At 42.0% G+C, this 17426-nt stretch overlaps 1 protein-coding gene across 1 annotated transcript in view; it reads right to left on the bottom strand.

Moving 5' to 3' along the window:
* SSC4D (scavenger receptor cysteine rich family member with 4 domains) overlaps window positions 1-15412 on the bottom strand; it is a 34990-nt gene extending 19578 nt beyond the window's left edge. Inside the window, exons 1-5 of the mRNA XM_087927070.1 lie at window positions 15172-15412; window positions 12505-12540; window positions 8034-8339; window positions 2410-2481; window positions 953-1267 (exon numbers count right to left, since the gene is read on the bottom strand). Coding sequence (XP_087783196.1) covers window positions 953-1267; window positions 2410-2481; window positions 8034-8339; window positions 12505-12540; window positions 15172-15289 — 847 coding nt within the window. The 5' untranslated portion in view covers window positions 15290-15412. The remainder of the gene's footprint in view (window positions 1-952; window positions 1268-2409; window positions 2482-8033; window positions 8340-12504; window positions 12541-15171) is intronic.
* Window positions 15413-17426: the final 2014 nt, after the last annotated feature.

The following is a 17426-nucleotide window of genomic DNA, read 5'->3' as shown; positions in this document are numbered from 1 at the left end:
AAGACAGCAGTTCCAAGGTTGGAGTCAAGGTCAGGCCACTTGTAGTACATCTACAACAAAGTCAAAGTCATTCAAAGAAGAGAACAGAATCTTCCAAGTTTGGCCATGTTTACAGTTTACACATCCCCTTTGTTAGGAATATAAGTCACCTAACAGGTATTTGGGTTAGAAATATATAAACCAGGATAAACATTTTAGCACTATATCTTTAAGGGAATGCAAGAGCATGCAATTGGGTGTGGTTTCTCAAACAGCCATAAGAGGAAGCCAGAAACCTGGGTTGTTTAGTCTAGTCTGAGTCTCAGAAGAGAGTGTGAGTGTATCTTTGTTTCCTTCTGTTGGAAAATATTGCCGTTCCTCCATTTCTTCTAATTGACTGATATTACTGGATTTAATGTAAGTCTGATACCGAATTGTTTTTGACACTGGAATTTGATATTTGGATTATCCCTGGATGAAAACTGACTGATTTTACTTGTGAATGACTTTGGATTGCTTATTTTGTACTTTTGCTTAAACCTTTCTGGAAGTAAAAACCTACATTTACTGTACAGTGTATCTGTGTACTCTGTGTGTATTATTCAAACACTTCTCTCAAATACGTCTCCCTGCATGCGCTCATTCTCTTAACGGGGAATCACCCTTCATTATGTTAGGGTTATGTTATCAGAGGCAGTATTCAGCAGGTTCTGACCAGTTCTGGAGAACCGGTAGTGGAAATTTTGAGTAGTTCAGAGAACCGGCCAATACCACCTCTGACTGGAGATTTTACAGTATCCTTTCCTTGCCATGCCCACCAAGCCACGCCCACAGAAACCGGTAGTAAAAAAATTTGAACCCCACCACTGTATGTTATGATTATGGTATGTTACGCTAATTATACAGTTGAAAATCTCTCTGGGAGCTGCCTGCCTTGTCTAGGTGGTTGAGGCATCTTTTCCAACTTGCTCACCAGAGCAGATGACCCCAGCATCTTCATGGTGACCACAGTTATGGATGCCCCAACCGAGGCTGAAACAGGCTGAGAGTTGGGGCTCGTTTCCATCGCAATTCACATTATCCAGGAGGATCCGCCCAGTGCCGTAGCCGAAGTAGGCGTTGGTCCTGTAGGCTACTGCATGGCCACAGTCCATCTGCTTGCACACCACATTGGCATCATGCAGCTCCCACTCATCATCACACACAGTGCCCCAGTTTCCTTTGTAGAATATCTCCACTCGGCCTTGGCAGGCGTTAGCCCCGTTCACCAGCCGGATTCTCCCATTACCTGAAAGAGACCAGAGGATCACCCAACCATCTGCCTTGCTCTGTTTATCGCTTTTGAGAGAAAAAATGAGCTTGTGATAACCCAGGGTGGAATACAAAATAAACACAATCACAAAAAAACAGGTGAAGCCCCTTTTATTCCTTCACTTTGCTTCCAAGCTCCAAATATTCTTGACTGGAGACAAAAAACTCCCATGCAAGCAGTTACAAGGAGGAGGAAATGCCGTTTAAATTATAAAGAGTAAAAAAACAACACAAACCAAGGACCTGAAGACATCCACAGATATCAGAATACACACTGGAAAGGACGCCAAACTCAGAGAGGAACAATAAACTAGAGATATTTCCACGCTGCGTTTCCAGCACTGGCCCGAACGCATGTCAGTCCTCTTCTCCAGTTGTCACAGCTGCAGCCCATGAAGAGGATCAAGGCCCTCTCCTCCCGCGTAAACCACTTTTCTCCCTTATCTTCTCCTCCCTAGGATGGAGAGGGAATGGGCCTGGGTCCTCCTCTGACTGCTCAGCTGGCCTCTGCCCTTCCCCAGCCTCCTCTATAACCTCCGGAGCTACACTTCCACTCCCTGTGGCTGTTCCCCCTCTCCCTCAGAGTCAGTCTCCACCAGGGGCATGACAGAGTTCTTTTTATGGAAGAGGCAGAAATGTCTACTAAAAGAGAAAAAAAAAACAAGAAGATCTGGAAGAGAAAACCCATTATTAAGAGGCCGCTATTATGCAATGTTTCAATCTTCTCCTCTGCTATGGTTGACTTTTTCTAATAAGAATAAAAAAAAACCAAAAAAGCCAATAGTGAATGGAAGACTTGAACTCTCTCATCCCGTGCTATAAAATTCCACGAACAAAGCAGAAAATTGCAATGGCTATTGAGTACCTGTAGTAAAAAGTTATTGTAGCTACCAGACACCACTCTATCAGAGCTTAAGTAAATAAATCTGAAATAAATGAATACTTTCCCCTGCTTTCTATTTTCCCCTCTTTCAGATGCTGTCCACCATATGCTACCTGTTAGGTTATAAGGCCCTTGAGACAAATATCCTTTCCTTCCTTTTCCAGTGATGCGCTTGCAAAAATAAATAAACAAGCCAGCTAAAGATGATTTCTTAAGTAAATCTAGAAAGCACTTACTTTTCTTATCTTTTAATGGGGATGTGGTTGTTTTGCTGGCAGGGTCTTTTGCTGATTGCGTGGGTAGCAGTTCTACAAAGACAGAAAAAATAGATGCATGAAGATCAAGAAAACTATAGAACAATTATATCAACACTATGGCTGTGTGCCACGCCCCCAGCTCTTCTGTACGGGCAATGTTTTATAACTTCTATCCTATTTGTTAGCACTGGTGGTGTTACCCAGTATGGTAATGAAATGTTTGCAAGAAAACCAACAAACTCAAGAGAGCACCATAATGACCCTACAGCTTCTATTTTAAATTATAGTTGGTTGACTTGATGAATTTACACAACCTTCCCAAACTTGTGCCCTTCAGATATATTTTAAGAAGCTCTAGTCTTAGTTCATCTGAAAGACACCAGCTGGGGAAGATTGATGTAAAAAAAAGCCAGAAGAAGAAGAGTGGGGGAGGGAGGAGGAGGAGGAAAGAGGAAGAGGAAGAGGAAGAGGAAGAGGAAGAGGAAGAAGAAAGAAGAAGAAGAAGAAGAAGAAGAAGAAGAAGAAGAAGAAGAAGAAGAAGAAGAAGAAGAAGAAGAAGAAGAAGAAGAAGAAGAAGAAGAAGAAGAAGAAGAAGAAGAAGATCAGCTATATGCTCCCCTTAGAAATAGTATTCAATCCATAGGCAAGGTTACTATTACTATTTATTTTGGTGACATCCAGACTTTAAATGGACATATCTTGTATTTCAGGGGTAGATAATGTGATGCTCATATCACATATTGTCTGGAGATATATCTCAAGGTGCCACTAGGTTCTTCACATATTTCTTCCTCTCTGAAAAAAATTATCTTGCTGTCGTCAATTCTCTAAAACAGATAGTGACTACTGACCACTAGATATAGAAGGATTCTGAATTCTGAATTCCTTTCCTTATCTGAAAAAACTTGCTTTGTAATCCACTTCCTTTTAAGATTTTCATCACTTCCTTCATCTCCAAGTCCATCCCTTTCTCTTCTCTCTCTGACCTGTGCAGATCAGATGCTGTGCTTATAAAAGGGAGGCAAGCACATTATGGACTCTTAACTTGTAGGCAGTACTGATGCCTTCAACCCCTAAACAAACTGGCTCTCCTCAGCACCAAAAGCAAGCTTACCATTATGTTTCTTTCACACATGCACCAGCCTCAAGAATATTTTCTTATAAAAGTTATACTCACAACGCCAGTGTTTCTCTCTACATGCAATCAGCCCAACACATTGTGTCCGCTCCATACTGTGCCTGCTCCATACTGTGCCAGCTGTCCTGATCAGTTTAGTGTCTTCTGATCTCCTTTTGCACTACAACTGTCCCTGGTCTACTCAAAGCAGCTGTTTAAAAATGCTCTGAACATAGAATTCTCTTTTGCTTCTAAAGCTACTATTACTCAGCCACTCTTTTAATCAAGCCTTCCTCTTTTTTATCTATTAATTGATGAAAGCCCAGATTGAACCCGGTGCACTTCCTTGAATGAGAGCAAAAAACAGGAGACCGATAGCATCTTTTTCTGACTAACAAATTTTATTAAAAGGCATAAACTTTCCTGAACTGCATCGTCAGGGGTGGGATTCTACAGGTTCACATCTGTTTGCTAGAACTGGTTGTTAACATTCTAAGCAGTTCGGAGAACCAGTTGTTAGAAGAAATTACTGGCCTAATCCTTTAAGGAAGGCAGGAAGGAAACATTCTGGTGTTGCTTACAGTAACTGCCTCTCCGTTAATCCTTATTACATTCTTGGCAGGACTAGACTTCTTGTCTCAGGACCTTCTTTGGAGTTTTTCCCCTCCTCCTTTGCTGGTACTTTGCTTGTATGGAGTGACCATTCAAAGTTACAATGGCACTGAAAAAAGTGACTTATGGCCATTTTTCACACTTAAAACTGTTGCAGCATCCCCACAGTCATGAGAGGCCAGGTGAGGAGATGGGTGCCTCGATGTGAGTGATATTGAGTTGCCCACACCCAGCCAATAACATGACCACCAAGCCATGCCCACCAACCAAGCCACGTCCACAGAACCGGTTGTTAAAAAAATTGAATCCCACCCCTGTGCATCATATATCTTTGAATGACATTTCATACTTGGAGAATATGCTACCAAACTCTTCCTGATTCCCTAATGAGAAGGCAAGTCCTAGTTTAATGCAAGTTCTTTTAAGAGGTGGTTAGGAAAATACAGCTTTGGGACTAATAGAGCGCCAAACACTTCTTGACTGAAATTGCAAAAATGGTGAAATCACCAAACTTTTCCCTGGCAAAAGAGCCCAAAGCTGATACCTTATGCTCTGACCTCTCTCCAGCTTTGAAACGAACAGAGGATTATCTGCTGAAGATCTGGCTTAAAGAGACAGACCAGATTCCTATAATACACTGAGCCAAAATGAAATCCACATTACGGCATATTGCAAAGTATGGTGTTTCTGGTGGTGACTGGGATACAGGTAGTCCTCAATTTACAACCCATTGTTTAGCAACTGTTTGAAATAACTATGGCATTGAAAAACGTGACTTATGAGTAACAGATGAACAGAGTGGGAAGGGACCTCGTAGGTCATCTAGTCCAGTCCCTTGCCCAAGCAGGGGACCGTACACCTGTGATGGCGAACCTATCGCATCTGTGCCAGAAGTGGCATGCAGAGGCATTTCTGCTGGCATGCGAGAGGTTGCCTGGAAAAGACCCACTGTGCATGCGTACGGGCCCCTGCCAACCAGCTGATTGGGGCGGGGCGCATGTGGTAGGGTCATGCACACATGCGCAGGGGTGTGCAGTACGTGTGCAGGGGTCGCGCATACATGTACAGGAGGCAGGGGGGTTGTGTGCATTACATTATGGGTGCAGGCATGCACGCACACTTTTGGCATGCAACGAGGAAAAAGGTTAGCCATCACTGCCCTACCCCATTTCTGACAGATGGCAGCCCAGTCTCTTCTTGAAAGCTTCCAGTGATGAAGCTCCCACAACTTCCGGAGGCAACTTCTGTTCCCTTGGTTGATTGCTCTCCCGGTCTGAAACTTTCTCCTTATTTACTTCTTGAACTTACAATTGTTGCAGCATTTCCAGTGTCACATGATCAAAATCTGGTTGCTTGGCAACTGGCATGTATTTCCGATGGTTACAGTGTCCTGGAAACATGTAGTTGCCATTCGCAACCTTCCCAACCAGCTTCTCGCTAAGCCAAGTCAATGGAGGAAGCTGGATTTGCTTAACTGCGATTCACCTAACAACCGTGGCAACAAGGATTGTATTTAATAACCAGCTTGTTCCCTGACAGAAATTCTAGCCCCAATGCTGTAGGTCGAGGGATATATTTCAAGGGATATAGTAAAGCCTCTACCTGTTCTGGCTTTCAAACACGACTAGAATAATGTGTAATTTCTGGATTTATATATTTTTTAATTATTGATCCATTTCTACTAGATTATGCCCAATGGGGAGGGGCTTTAGGAGCACCAAACGGAAGCTGGTGGGCTGCATGTGGCCTCCGACTACACATGCTGCATTTTTTTTGCAGAAGAAGACAGAGGAGAAGATTCAAATCTCACTCAGCTGTGGAGTTTGCCTGGATAACTTAAGGCTAAGGATTATTTCTCAGCCTAAAATGTTGGTTCTTTCGGATTGTCTATGGGATTTCCAAAAAAACAGGGGGAGGTAGCAGGGGAGATCTGACAGGGCTAACTACCAGTTCAGTGATTTACAATGTGCTTCCTTATACGCGTGTAAATCTTTGCCAGCTTGCTGCCCGGACAGCTGAACAGCACTGCGTGCAGGGAAGCAGCGTTTGAAAAAGCACTTTTTTCCTGCTTTTTTAACCGCAGCTGTGCTTCGCACAGCAGCTGAGGTTGAAAAAGCAGGAAATAAAGGTCAGGTAAGAGCCCGGGCAGGCGGGTGGGCCAAAACAGCAGCAGACATAGAACCGGTTCTATGTCTGCTGCTCTTCAGACTACCGGTTCTACAGAGCCAGACAGAACCAGTAGAATCCCACCCCTGGGGGGAGGACTCTATACAAATAGTCCTAGAGTTACGACCACAATTCCTTTGGCTAACCAAGACAGCTATTAAGTGAATTTTGCCCCATTTGATGATCTTTCATACCACAATTGTTAAGTGAAGCACTGCAATTGTTAAGTTAATAAAACGGTTGTTAAGTGAATCTGGCTTCCCCATTGACTTTGCTTGTCAGAAGGTTGCAAAAAGGGAACCACATGACCCCTGCGACAGTCATAAATATGAACCGTTTGCTAAGCAACTGAATTTTGGATGGGGAGACTGCAATGGTCGTAAGGGTGAAAAGGGGTCCTAAGTCGCTTTTTTTTTCAGTGCGGTGGTGACTTCAAATGGTTATTAAATGAACTGTGATAAGTCAAGGACTACCTGCACTCAGCACCATGATCTCCTAATGGAAAGACACCTGAAACCTACCACGAATGTTGGATCAATAAACAAATGAATCAGATTGGAGGGTAACTGTTCTTGGTTACGAGGAAAATGATTTGCATTTAGCTAATTCCAGTCTTCAAACATCAAGACTCAACGCACAAGCCTTTTGACCAAACAGAGGCAAATCTAAAAAAAAAAAAACCCCTAATACCTTTTAAAGAAAACATCTGAACTTCCTTGAATTAAATAAACTACTACAAGTGTATAAATCTGCATATTGTGCCAAGATAGAAACTGTGGCTTAAAAAGTGCAGTGTTTGGATTCACATGTTGTGCTATGCCAAGCTTGCTTGCAACTCTATTATGGCTTAGCACAATCTGTGAAACAAGTCATTGCCTTTCTCACAAGTCGAAGAAAAGATAAGGATGGAGCAGAAAAAAATGAAACTAGGTCACAACTGTCCACACTAGTGACATGGTGGGGGCAGCAGAGGTGGTATTCAGCAAGTTTTGACCAGTTCTGGAGAACCGGAAATTTTGAGTAGTTCACAGAACCGGCAAATACCACCTCTGACTGGAGACTTTACACTATCCTTCCCATGCTACATCCAACAAGCCATGTCCACAGAACCGGTAGTAAAAAAAAAAAAAAAGAATCCCACCACTGGGGGGGCGTGGGGAGGGCGTCAGGGGGAGGTTGTCAAAATTTGCAAGATGACCAGTGCAGGATCATAATCAGAGACCTAAACTTTTGGCACGTTAAGTGCACAAAGACATAAAGAAGTAGGCTTTGCGCCATCATCTTGCAAATTTTGACACTAATCCCAGAGGTGGTATTCAGTAGGTTCTGACCAGTTCTGGAGAACTGGTAGTAGAAATTTTGACTAGTTTGGAGAACCGGCAAATACCACCTCTGATTGGCCCCCACCCCCATCTATTCTCTGCCTTCCAAGTCCCAGCTGATTGGCTGGGTCTTCTTTTGTTGCCGTAGACAGGAGAACGGAGCTGGAAAGCAGGTTAGTGGGGTGGGGAGGGAATGGGTATTTTGAAGTAACCTTCCCCCAGGAGTGGAGAGGGAATGGGATTTTATACTATCCTTCCCCTGCCATGTCCACCAAGCCACACCCATAGAACCGGTAGTAAAACAATTTGAATCCCACCACTGATCTACTTCGACACCAATCCCTTTCCCAGCACCACTGCAATCCATCAGTCCCAAACCTTTGTACCATTACACATGACGGCCACATCTTCATAGTGGTAGCAGTTGTGGATGCCCCATCCACGGCTGCTGCATTCACTGAGGGCTGCCTCTCTTCCTTTGCAGTCCACATTGTCTAGAAAAATGGGTCCTTGCCCTCTGCCAAAAGAAAGGGCCGGTGGCATGCCGATGGCATGGCTACAACCGAGTTGGCGGCACACCACGTTGGCATCCACAATGTCCCAGTCGTCGTCACACACTGTGCCCCAGGTGTTGTTGTAGAAGATCTCCACCCGTCCCTGGCACCGGGTGCGTCCATTGACCAGCCGTACCTCTGGAAAGAAAAGGGCAGAGCTACTGTCTTGAAAAACTCCAGAAGAAGGACTTCAGCGGGGGAGAAACAGCTGCATCATGGCCAGTGAGCAACTAGGGTAGGGTCAGGCAAATCATCTGGGGATAATTTTACATATCGGAATTCAAAATCCAAAAGGTACACTGGATCGGCATCAAGAAATTAAGTGGGGCCATGACAAAAATTGTATTTTATTTAAATAGACAGTAATAACTAAAGCGTGGGAACAAATTTCTACCATGGAACTTCCCAATTCAAAATGGGCCAGTCTGAGTCTTCTGAAAGTAGCTGGACATCAAAACAAATTTCAGGATTGGAATATTCTGTGACAGGATATTTTGCCTATCCTATTTATAAAATACAGTTGATATAATTATTCTCTGCATGCTGAAGATATCTCCCTTTTGAGTCCATTCAACTAATAGTTCAACTGGGAGCAGCTCATGGTTTTTGAGGCATCCATTCAAATCTTTAGGGATGGTCATTCAAGAATGTAAAGGGTTATATTGCACCCTGAGGCACTGAACTAAGGGAAAGTAGGTCTGCTAAAATGAAAATGTATCTGGAATGGAGCTATAGCCCAGTAAAAGTGCAAATTCTTCTTGTACTCAGTCCACCAAGGGAAACAATTAGGGCGGCTGCTAGGATTAGAGCCATCAATCCCAAACTTTGTGGATCACTATTTCTTCAGGTAAACTATTGGAACTCCACAGACAGGGGGTCTATGGAGAGTTTAAGTCATCCAGGTCATGGTTATGCCAAAGGTGCTTTTTTCAAAAAATGACTGGACTTTTTGTGTGTGTTTTTCCTTGAAGACATTTTGCTCCTCAATCCAAGAAGCTTCTTCAGTTCTGACCGAATGGCGGAGAATTAAATCCTTCCATTCTCCACCATTCAGTCAGAATTGAAAAAGCTTTTTGGATGAGAAGCAAAACTTCTTCAAGGAAAAACCAAAAATCTAGTTGCCCTTTGAAAAAAGCACCTTTGGGACTACAGATGGAGTATTTTCATTGAGAGATGGTTTCTCTGGTTTGGCCTCACCCTCCAGACTGCACCACATCTATTATCAATTATAACCTGCTATATTATAATTCTCAGGCATGCTCTCTGGCTCTCACCTTGCAACTCTGCTTTCTTAGGCTCACATATAATTTCTAGTTTCAGCTTGATGGTTTCCTACATTCAACTTGTCCCTTGAAGCATTCTCTCAGCTGGCCTTGGGTCTGGGCCTTTACAATTTCCAAACCTCAAGAGATGGCAACCATCAACTGGGAGGAAACTACCCACATGTTCTGGTGCCCAACCAGAGCTTAAAGTACAAATTCTTGAAAGAGAATTTTTGGGATATGCAATTGAGCATCATTGGCTCCTGCTTTTATGTCCAGCTGTTAGCAATAGCACTTAGACTTATATTCAGCTTCATAGTTTATTTATTTATTTATTTTTATTTGTCCATTGCTTATAAGATAATAGGTATAAGTAAAAACATAGTTATGAATACATGGATACACATAAGAATAAATAAATAAATATAAGAAAAATAAATAAATAAATAAATAAATAAAAGAAACAATAGGACAGGGAGGGTAGGCACATTGGTGCGCTTATGCATGCCCCCTACAGACCTCTTAGGAAAGGGATGAGGTCAATAGTAGACAGTCTAAGGTTAAAGTTTTGGGGGTTTGGGGAAAAAGCCACAGAGTCAGGTAGAGTATTCCAGACATTGACCACTCTGTTGCTGAAGTTGTATTTCCTGCAATCAAGTTTGGTGTGATTAACCTTGAGTTTGCATCTGTTGTTTGCTCTTGTGTTGTTATGGTTGAAGCTGAAGTATTAATTGACAGGTAAGTCATTGCAATGTATGATTTTATATGCTATACTTAGATCGGACTGAAGGCAGGGTAGTTGTAGGTTTTCTAGGTCTAGAATTTCGAGTCTGGTGGCATAAGGTATTCTGCAACGAGTAGAGGAGCGGAGAACTCTTCTTGTGAAATATTTTTGGACTTTCTCAACTGTGTTAATATCAGATACGTAATGTAGGATCCAGACTGATGAGCTGTATTCGAGTATTGGTCTAGCAAATGTTTTGTATGCTCTAGTTAGTAGTGTAATACTACCAGAGAAAAAGCTATGTAAGATTAGGTTAACAACTCTTAACGCCTTTTTGGCTATTTAGTTACAGTGGGCTCTAGCGCTTAGGTCATTTGAGATGAGTACTCCAAGATCCTTGACAGAGTTTGGGTCATCAACAAGGTCTTGACTATTCAGCCTGTATTTTATTTTCTGATTTTTTTGCCAATATGTAGGACAGAGCATTTATTTGTTGAGATTTGAAGTTGCCATTTGTTTGACTATTCTGATACATATTCGAGGTCTTTTTGAAGGGTAGCAGTATTGTCTGTGGTGTTGAATAGCTTTACATCATCAGCGAAGAGAACATAGATGCTCTTGATATGATCACAGAGGTCATTTATGTAGAATATGAAAAGAGTTGGTCCTAGAACACTGCCTTGGGGGATACCACTCTTGACAGGTACAGAATTAGATAGGATGCTCCCAATTTTGACCATTTGTTGTCTGTTTGACAGGAGTGCTTCTATCCAGTTATGCAGTTGTCCAGAGATACCATAAGATTTTAATTTTAGGAGTAGTTTGTCGTGTACCACTGAATCAAAGGCTTTACAGAAGTCTATGTAGATTGTGTCTATTGTTTTGCCCTGATCAAGTTGTATAGTCCATATGTTTTTGCAGTGTAAGAGTTCCAGATTACAGGATAGTTTTTTCCTAAAAGCAAATTGTTTAATAGAGAGTAGGTTGTTTGTCTCTAAGTGTAGGATAATGGATTGGTTAATAATTGATTCCATGACTTTACAGGTGATGCAGATAAGAAGATTGGTCTGTAATTTTCAACTAGGCTGGGGTCTCCCTTTTTGAAGATGGGGATGACAGTGGCTTGTGACCATAGGTTAGGCAAAGAGCTGGTCCTGAAAGATTTTTCAAAGATTATGCTTAGAGGTTTGGCTATGGCAGTGGATAGCTTTTTTAAGAAGTGGGCACATATTCCATCTGGTCCAATAGATAGAGATGGTTTTAGATTGCGTAGTGTTTTTTCAGTATTGTCTTCTGTAAAATCGATATGTATTAGATCATTGTAGTTTTCTGTGGTTCGACTAGGAAATACTGGGCATGATCCAAGCACTCTCTAAGTGGTTTACAGAGTCAGCACATTGCCCCCAACAACCTGGGTCCTTATTTTACTGACCTTAAGGCTGAGCCAGTCAGAATCGAACTGCTGGCAGTCAGAGAGTTAACCAGCAATATTTCATTCTAACCATTGTGCCACCACAGCTGTATTGCAGGCACTGCTATGATGCCTAGCAGACACCTGCTAACTTTAGGTGTACATTATGTCCATTATGAATAAGTTGGGCGCTCAGATGTAATGAACCATCACTTTCTTGTTAAGGGTCAATTCTTGCTAAGTTGAGCTTTCTATTCTAAGCCCAATTTCAAGATAAAGGGCCATAAGAATGCTATTTTAATACCTGTTTATCAGGCTGAGCTTTAAGTGCACAAGTCAAGCATTTATTTTGATGAAACGTATTTTACTTTGAATTACTGTAACTATTTCCTAATTGGCATCTATATAGATAAACTAGCTTTTATTCATTTGATCAAAATTCCTGAGCTTCCAACTAAACCCGTACAGGTTAAGAAATTGACAAAATGTAATTGATGGATTATGGGATATCAAGTTGTGCTGAATTTTAGCCATTATATTGGTAAACTGGCAGAAGGACTTAACACGGAATTTATTGATAAAAGTTTCCTGTGAAATCTAATAAGGGCCTTAAAACAAGTAGAGGGGAAATAGATTTTCTTAGAGTTCTAAGAAATAGCAAATGGCACATTCACACACACACATACGCACCAACAAAACTGGGGAGTCCCAGGTTGCAAATATTAAAATAGAAAGCTTGCTATGTTAGCTGCCCTTCAGGAAAGGAGGAAGAAAATCAGCTGCTGAAAGAATGATATAGTAGGAAACAGAGCTGGAAGGGGATGGTATTGATGTTAAATCAGCACAGAGGCGAGATATGGAAGAGCCTTAAAATTCTATATGCATCTCCATATAAAAGAGTCTCACCTGGAACGGTCATCGGTGCAGCCCCAGTGCTGCCAGCTGCAACAATAAAAGAATAATATAAGTTCATGCAAATTCAATCATATCCCCACATCAGGAAATTGAACCTGGATAACCTTTTCCATCTGCTGACTTTCAGGTGTGCCAAGACTTGCAACAGGCTGTATAACTATTTGTCTAAAATTCTTTAGCAAATCCTCCACCAAGCAGTCTTACCAGCTTGGAGTTCCCTTCCACCTCTAGGATTCTAATAACTCACATTCCAGAATCCCCATGCTGTAGGATGACAGGGAAAGCGCAGTGGAAAGCAACAAGATTGAGTTGGGATTTCTGGGAGATGAAATCCACACAACTATGTATGTATGCATATATGGGGGAAAAGATGACCTTGAGGGAACCGTTCATATTTCAGGGAATACGAAAAATGGTTGCAGGAATTGGTTATGTCTAGTTTAATGAAAATCAGGACTAGGGGGCGACATGATAGCAGTGTTTCAATATTTGGTGGGCTGCCACAAAGAAGAGGGAGTCAGCCAGGGGTGGGATTCAAATTTTTAACTAACGGTTCTGTGGGTGTGGCTTAGATGATGGGCATGGCTTGGTGGTCATGTGACTGGGTGGGCATGGCTTGGTGGTCATGTTATTGGCTGGGTGTGGCCAACTCAATATCACTCACATCAAGACATGCATCTCCTCCCCTGGCCTCTCATGACTGTGGGGATGCTGCAACAGTTGTAAGTGTGAAAAAGGGTCATAAGTCACTTTTTTCAGTGCCATTGTAACTTTGAATGGTCATTCCACACAAGCAAAGTACCAGCAAAGGAGGGAAAAAACCTCCAGAGATGTTCCAGAGACAGGAAGTCTAGTCCTGCCAAGAATGTAATAAGGGTTAACGGAGAGGCAGTTTCTGTAAGCAACACCAGAATGTTTCCTTCCTGCCTTCCTTACCGGATTAGGCCAGTAATTTCTTCTAACAACCGGTTCTCTGAACTGCTTAGAATGTTAACTGGTTCTAGTGAATAGGTGAGAACTGGTAGAATCTCACCCCTGGAGTCAGCCTATTCTTCATGGCATCTGAAGGCAAGACAAAAAGCAATGGATGGAAACTAATTTAGGAGAGAACCAACCTAGAATTAAGGAAAAATTTCCTGACTGAATAATCAACTAGAGAAATGGCTTGCCTCCAGATATTGTGGGTGCTCCATCACTGGAGGCTTTTAAAAAGATACTGGACAGCCACTTGTCTGAAATGGTATAGGGCCTCCTGCTTGAGCAGGGGGTTGGAGTAGAAGACCTCCAAGGGTCCCGTCCAACTCTGTTATTCTGCTGCATCTTGTTAAGTTTAAAAAACAAAGGACTAGGTAATCTTTTCACAGTCAAGGACTAGGTTTATTATTGTGGGAGGGAGGCATAAATGCCAGAAAATGTGTGAGGCTAGGGTTTCCAAAGATATATTAGGATTTTTTTTCCCTTTCTAACTGTGATTTTCTTACTTTGTAGCTTATGCTATCTTTTTCATGTTTTGTTCTGAGCTTAATGTGGGTAAGAAATTATGCTATCATTTATTGCAATGATGGTGAGAGGCGGCTCTATGGCTGCAAAAAGGGGATTTAGGCAAACATCCATCACTTCTGGCCTAGTGCCAAGACTGAGCAACATATTTTCCTCCAGTGCATTTATGTATTCATTTTTAACATTTTAAGTATCTCAAGGCAGCAAACATAATGATATTCTTTTGCCCACAACAGCACCTCTGTGAGCTGAGTTGGGCTCACTGGCTTTCATGACTGAGGCAAGACTAGAATTTCACAGTCTTCTGGTTGTGCTGAGCTCAAGAAAAACTTCAGGCCACGGTTGGAGAACAGCAAATGCTGTCTAATTCAAGGACACATACACACCTGCTTTTTCAGTTTCTAAAACTTCTTGCTATTAAGATAAGAGTAGTATTTTCTCCTCTATTTTAGCCAAGAAAGACTGCTCTCCCACAGTCTTCCCAACAGCTGTTTGGTGGGCAGGAAGCAATAACATCTACATGGAGAAGAACCAGATACTGGCGTACAATTGCATTTGATTAACCTTTCACTGGAATTTGGGGAACCAAAGTCTACCATAGCTACAGTACCATAGGAGGAAAAGGCTCTTGCACATCATTCATCCTCTTTCTAAGTCCTCATGATCTGCCATACAGGTACATCAAGTGCCCAGTTCCATCATCAAGCCCCCAACATTTGAGTTCTACATTCTTTGGGGAAGAGAATTAGGTTTACGGTTCTGTGCCTATTCAAGATCATGAAACACAGATTAGATGCTTGAGATTTGCATAAACATTTCCACAGTAGCTAACTTGCCCCAGTTCTAAATAAAGATACTGCATTTGGGAATTTCATATAAAAGTAGAAATGGAAATCTGTCTTCTAATCTTGAAAGCAACAAGAAAAGCAAGGGGATGAGAAGGTGACTAACAATTTGAATTTGATTTCTCAACATCTTTTTTATATAGTAGCGACCGAATATGGGTACAATGTTCTGGAAATTCTGGTCTCAATCATGGTAATAAATCAAGGACTGCCTGTATTTGTCCATTTACAGTCATCTGTATGCTATCTAATTTCATAACTATGGATGGCATAATAATAAGCTGAAAAGGAGGAAAAGGAGGGGATTACTCACCTGTTAGTAAAAGGAAGAAGAATGGAGCCAGTGTTGGCAGGGTCAGTAAGGCAGGTGGTACGCAGAGTCCTGGCTTTTGATCTTTCTTCCTGTAACCTGGCCAAGGTCCAAAGTTCATTTCTGCTTCTTGCAGGATTAAGTGGAAGATTTTTGATGTTCTCCCAAGGGACGTCTGCCAAGCCACACCAGGAAGAGGGAAAAATAGTGCCAGGGCACCCTTCTCTCATCATGTAAAAGACATGAAACTTGGCACGATAGAGAAATATATGAAGGTTGTATTTTAATGCAAATTAATCCAGATTAATTTCTTTATACACCAATCTTCCCCAATCTGGAATCTCCCCCGCCCAGTCATTTTTCCGTTTCTGAGAATCGCAGATTGTATGATGGTGGGACATCACTGGTGGGACTCAATGCACCAATTTTACCCAACATCTATCTAACTTATCTCTGCAATTCCACAGTTCAAAAAAGTTACGGAGCAATCTCTGGGACCGTGAAAAACTGCTGGGAAGGTTGTCCCAAAGGTACTTTTTCAGGAGACAACTGGACTTGTTTTTTTTTATTTGAAGACATTTTACTTCTCATCCAAGAAGCTTCTTCCGCTCTGACAGGATAGTGGGGAATGGAAGGATTTATACTCCTTGCAGACAGCTGATCATTTGCATCCTTTTAGAAGGTCACTGAAATACTTGGAGTTTTATCTGTGTCCTCAGGGTCACCTGAGTAGGGCAAATAGTTCCTGTAGTCTGCAGTATTTTTCCCCCTGGAAATCCATTCTTACTCCCACATCATTCAAAGGGTGTTCATCTACTCAGGTGACCCTGAGGACAGAGATAACTTCCAAGTGTTTCCTGTCAGAGCTGAAGAAGCTTCTTGGATGAGAAGCAAAACGTCTTCAAAGAAAGAAAAAGAACCCAAGAAAGTCCAGTTGCCTCCTGAAAAAGCACTTTTGGAACAACCATGACCTGGATGACTAAGAATCTGTACAGACTTTTGCTGGGAAGGTTGCTTTCACCCAGTGCTTCTCCATCTTGGCTACTTTTAACATACATGAAGTTCAGCTCCCAGAATCCCTTAGCCAGCATGCTGGCTGAGGAATTCTGGAGTTGAAATCCATACATTTTTAAATTGCTAAGGCTGGGAAAAACTGCTCTAACCCTAAAGCTTCCCACCTCCTCTTAACTTCCATTAATCCAGCCTCACAGGGACTATTTTAGATAGCGTGAAAGCAAGAAATCCCCCCCTCACCGCCTACACATTCTCTCACACGCACTTTCTTCATTCTTGAATTCTGCACACTGGCAGACCAATGGCACCTGAGAATGAAAAACAATCTACCTCATCAGTGTGTGTGTGTTTGAATGCTCTATTCATCCCTCACACGGTGGACTCTCCTTTGCAAATAATGTCGACTTTTGTCCTGCAGGGCCCTTACCTGCCTTTCCCTCTCCTCCTGGCCACTGAGAAAGACTGAGTGATGGCAGATGAGTTGGCCTCAAGCCAGCGGCGCGAACCTGTCCTGGCTTAAGGAAAGTGTGTGGCTTGGCCTCATGTTTTACTTCACCTGCCTCCCTTTCAGAATAGCAACAGGAGAAGCATCTTCACCTTGCCAAATGCAAGTGAACTGACTGCATGATCTGCATATTTTACCAGATTTCAAAGGGAGCTATTTTGGAATCGTTCAATGCATACATACTGTATATAGGTATATCTTTTAAGGTACAGGTAGTCCTCGACTTATAACCATTTCTTTACTGTTGTTGGAACTTACAATGGTACTAAAAATGTGACTTACGACTGGGCCTCATACTTATGACTATTGTGGCATGTTTGGACTTCAACGGAATTAGCCAAATTCTCAGGCAAATTAAGTAGAAGAAGCATCTGCCAAAAATATACAGACCTGAATTATATTTCAGGCATCTGATGCCTTCTCTTTTCCCCTTTCTGCCTTTCAGTTTTGTGCTACAGCAGGAAGGATAAAAAAAATCTACAAAATCTGACCAAGGCTTCAAGCTGCATTACTATCTAGGTACCTCAGGGAAGATAAGAATGAAATCTTTAGAAGGCCTGAAGTTTCTGTCCTCTGGGACTGAGATTGAACACTCAGATTTTCTTTATCCACCTTTTAATATTTTCTGGTTTGTGACATGTCCTTTAGCTGGTAATCCTAACATCTGATCTTTAATAGGCCACTCCAAAGATCTTTTTTCAAGTGAAAGATAGGGTGATAAAAATGCTATTGATTTATA

The sequence above is a fragment of the Pseudonaja textilis genome, chromosome 1 (genome assembly GCF_049901715.1).
Source record: "Pseudonaja textilis isolate UNSWEBS1 chromosome 1, rPseTex1.2, whole genome shotgun sequence".
In the NCBI taxonomy this organism is placed as follows: Eukaryota; Metazoa; Chordata; class Lepidosauria; order Squamata; family Elapidae; genus Pseudonaja; species Pseudonaja textilis.
Note: the sequence above shows the minus strand (reverse complement) of the source record. Positions and strands in the feature narration are given on the sequence as shown.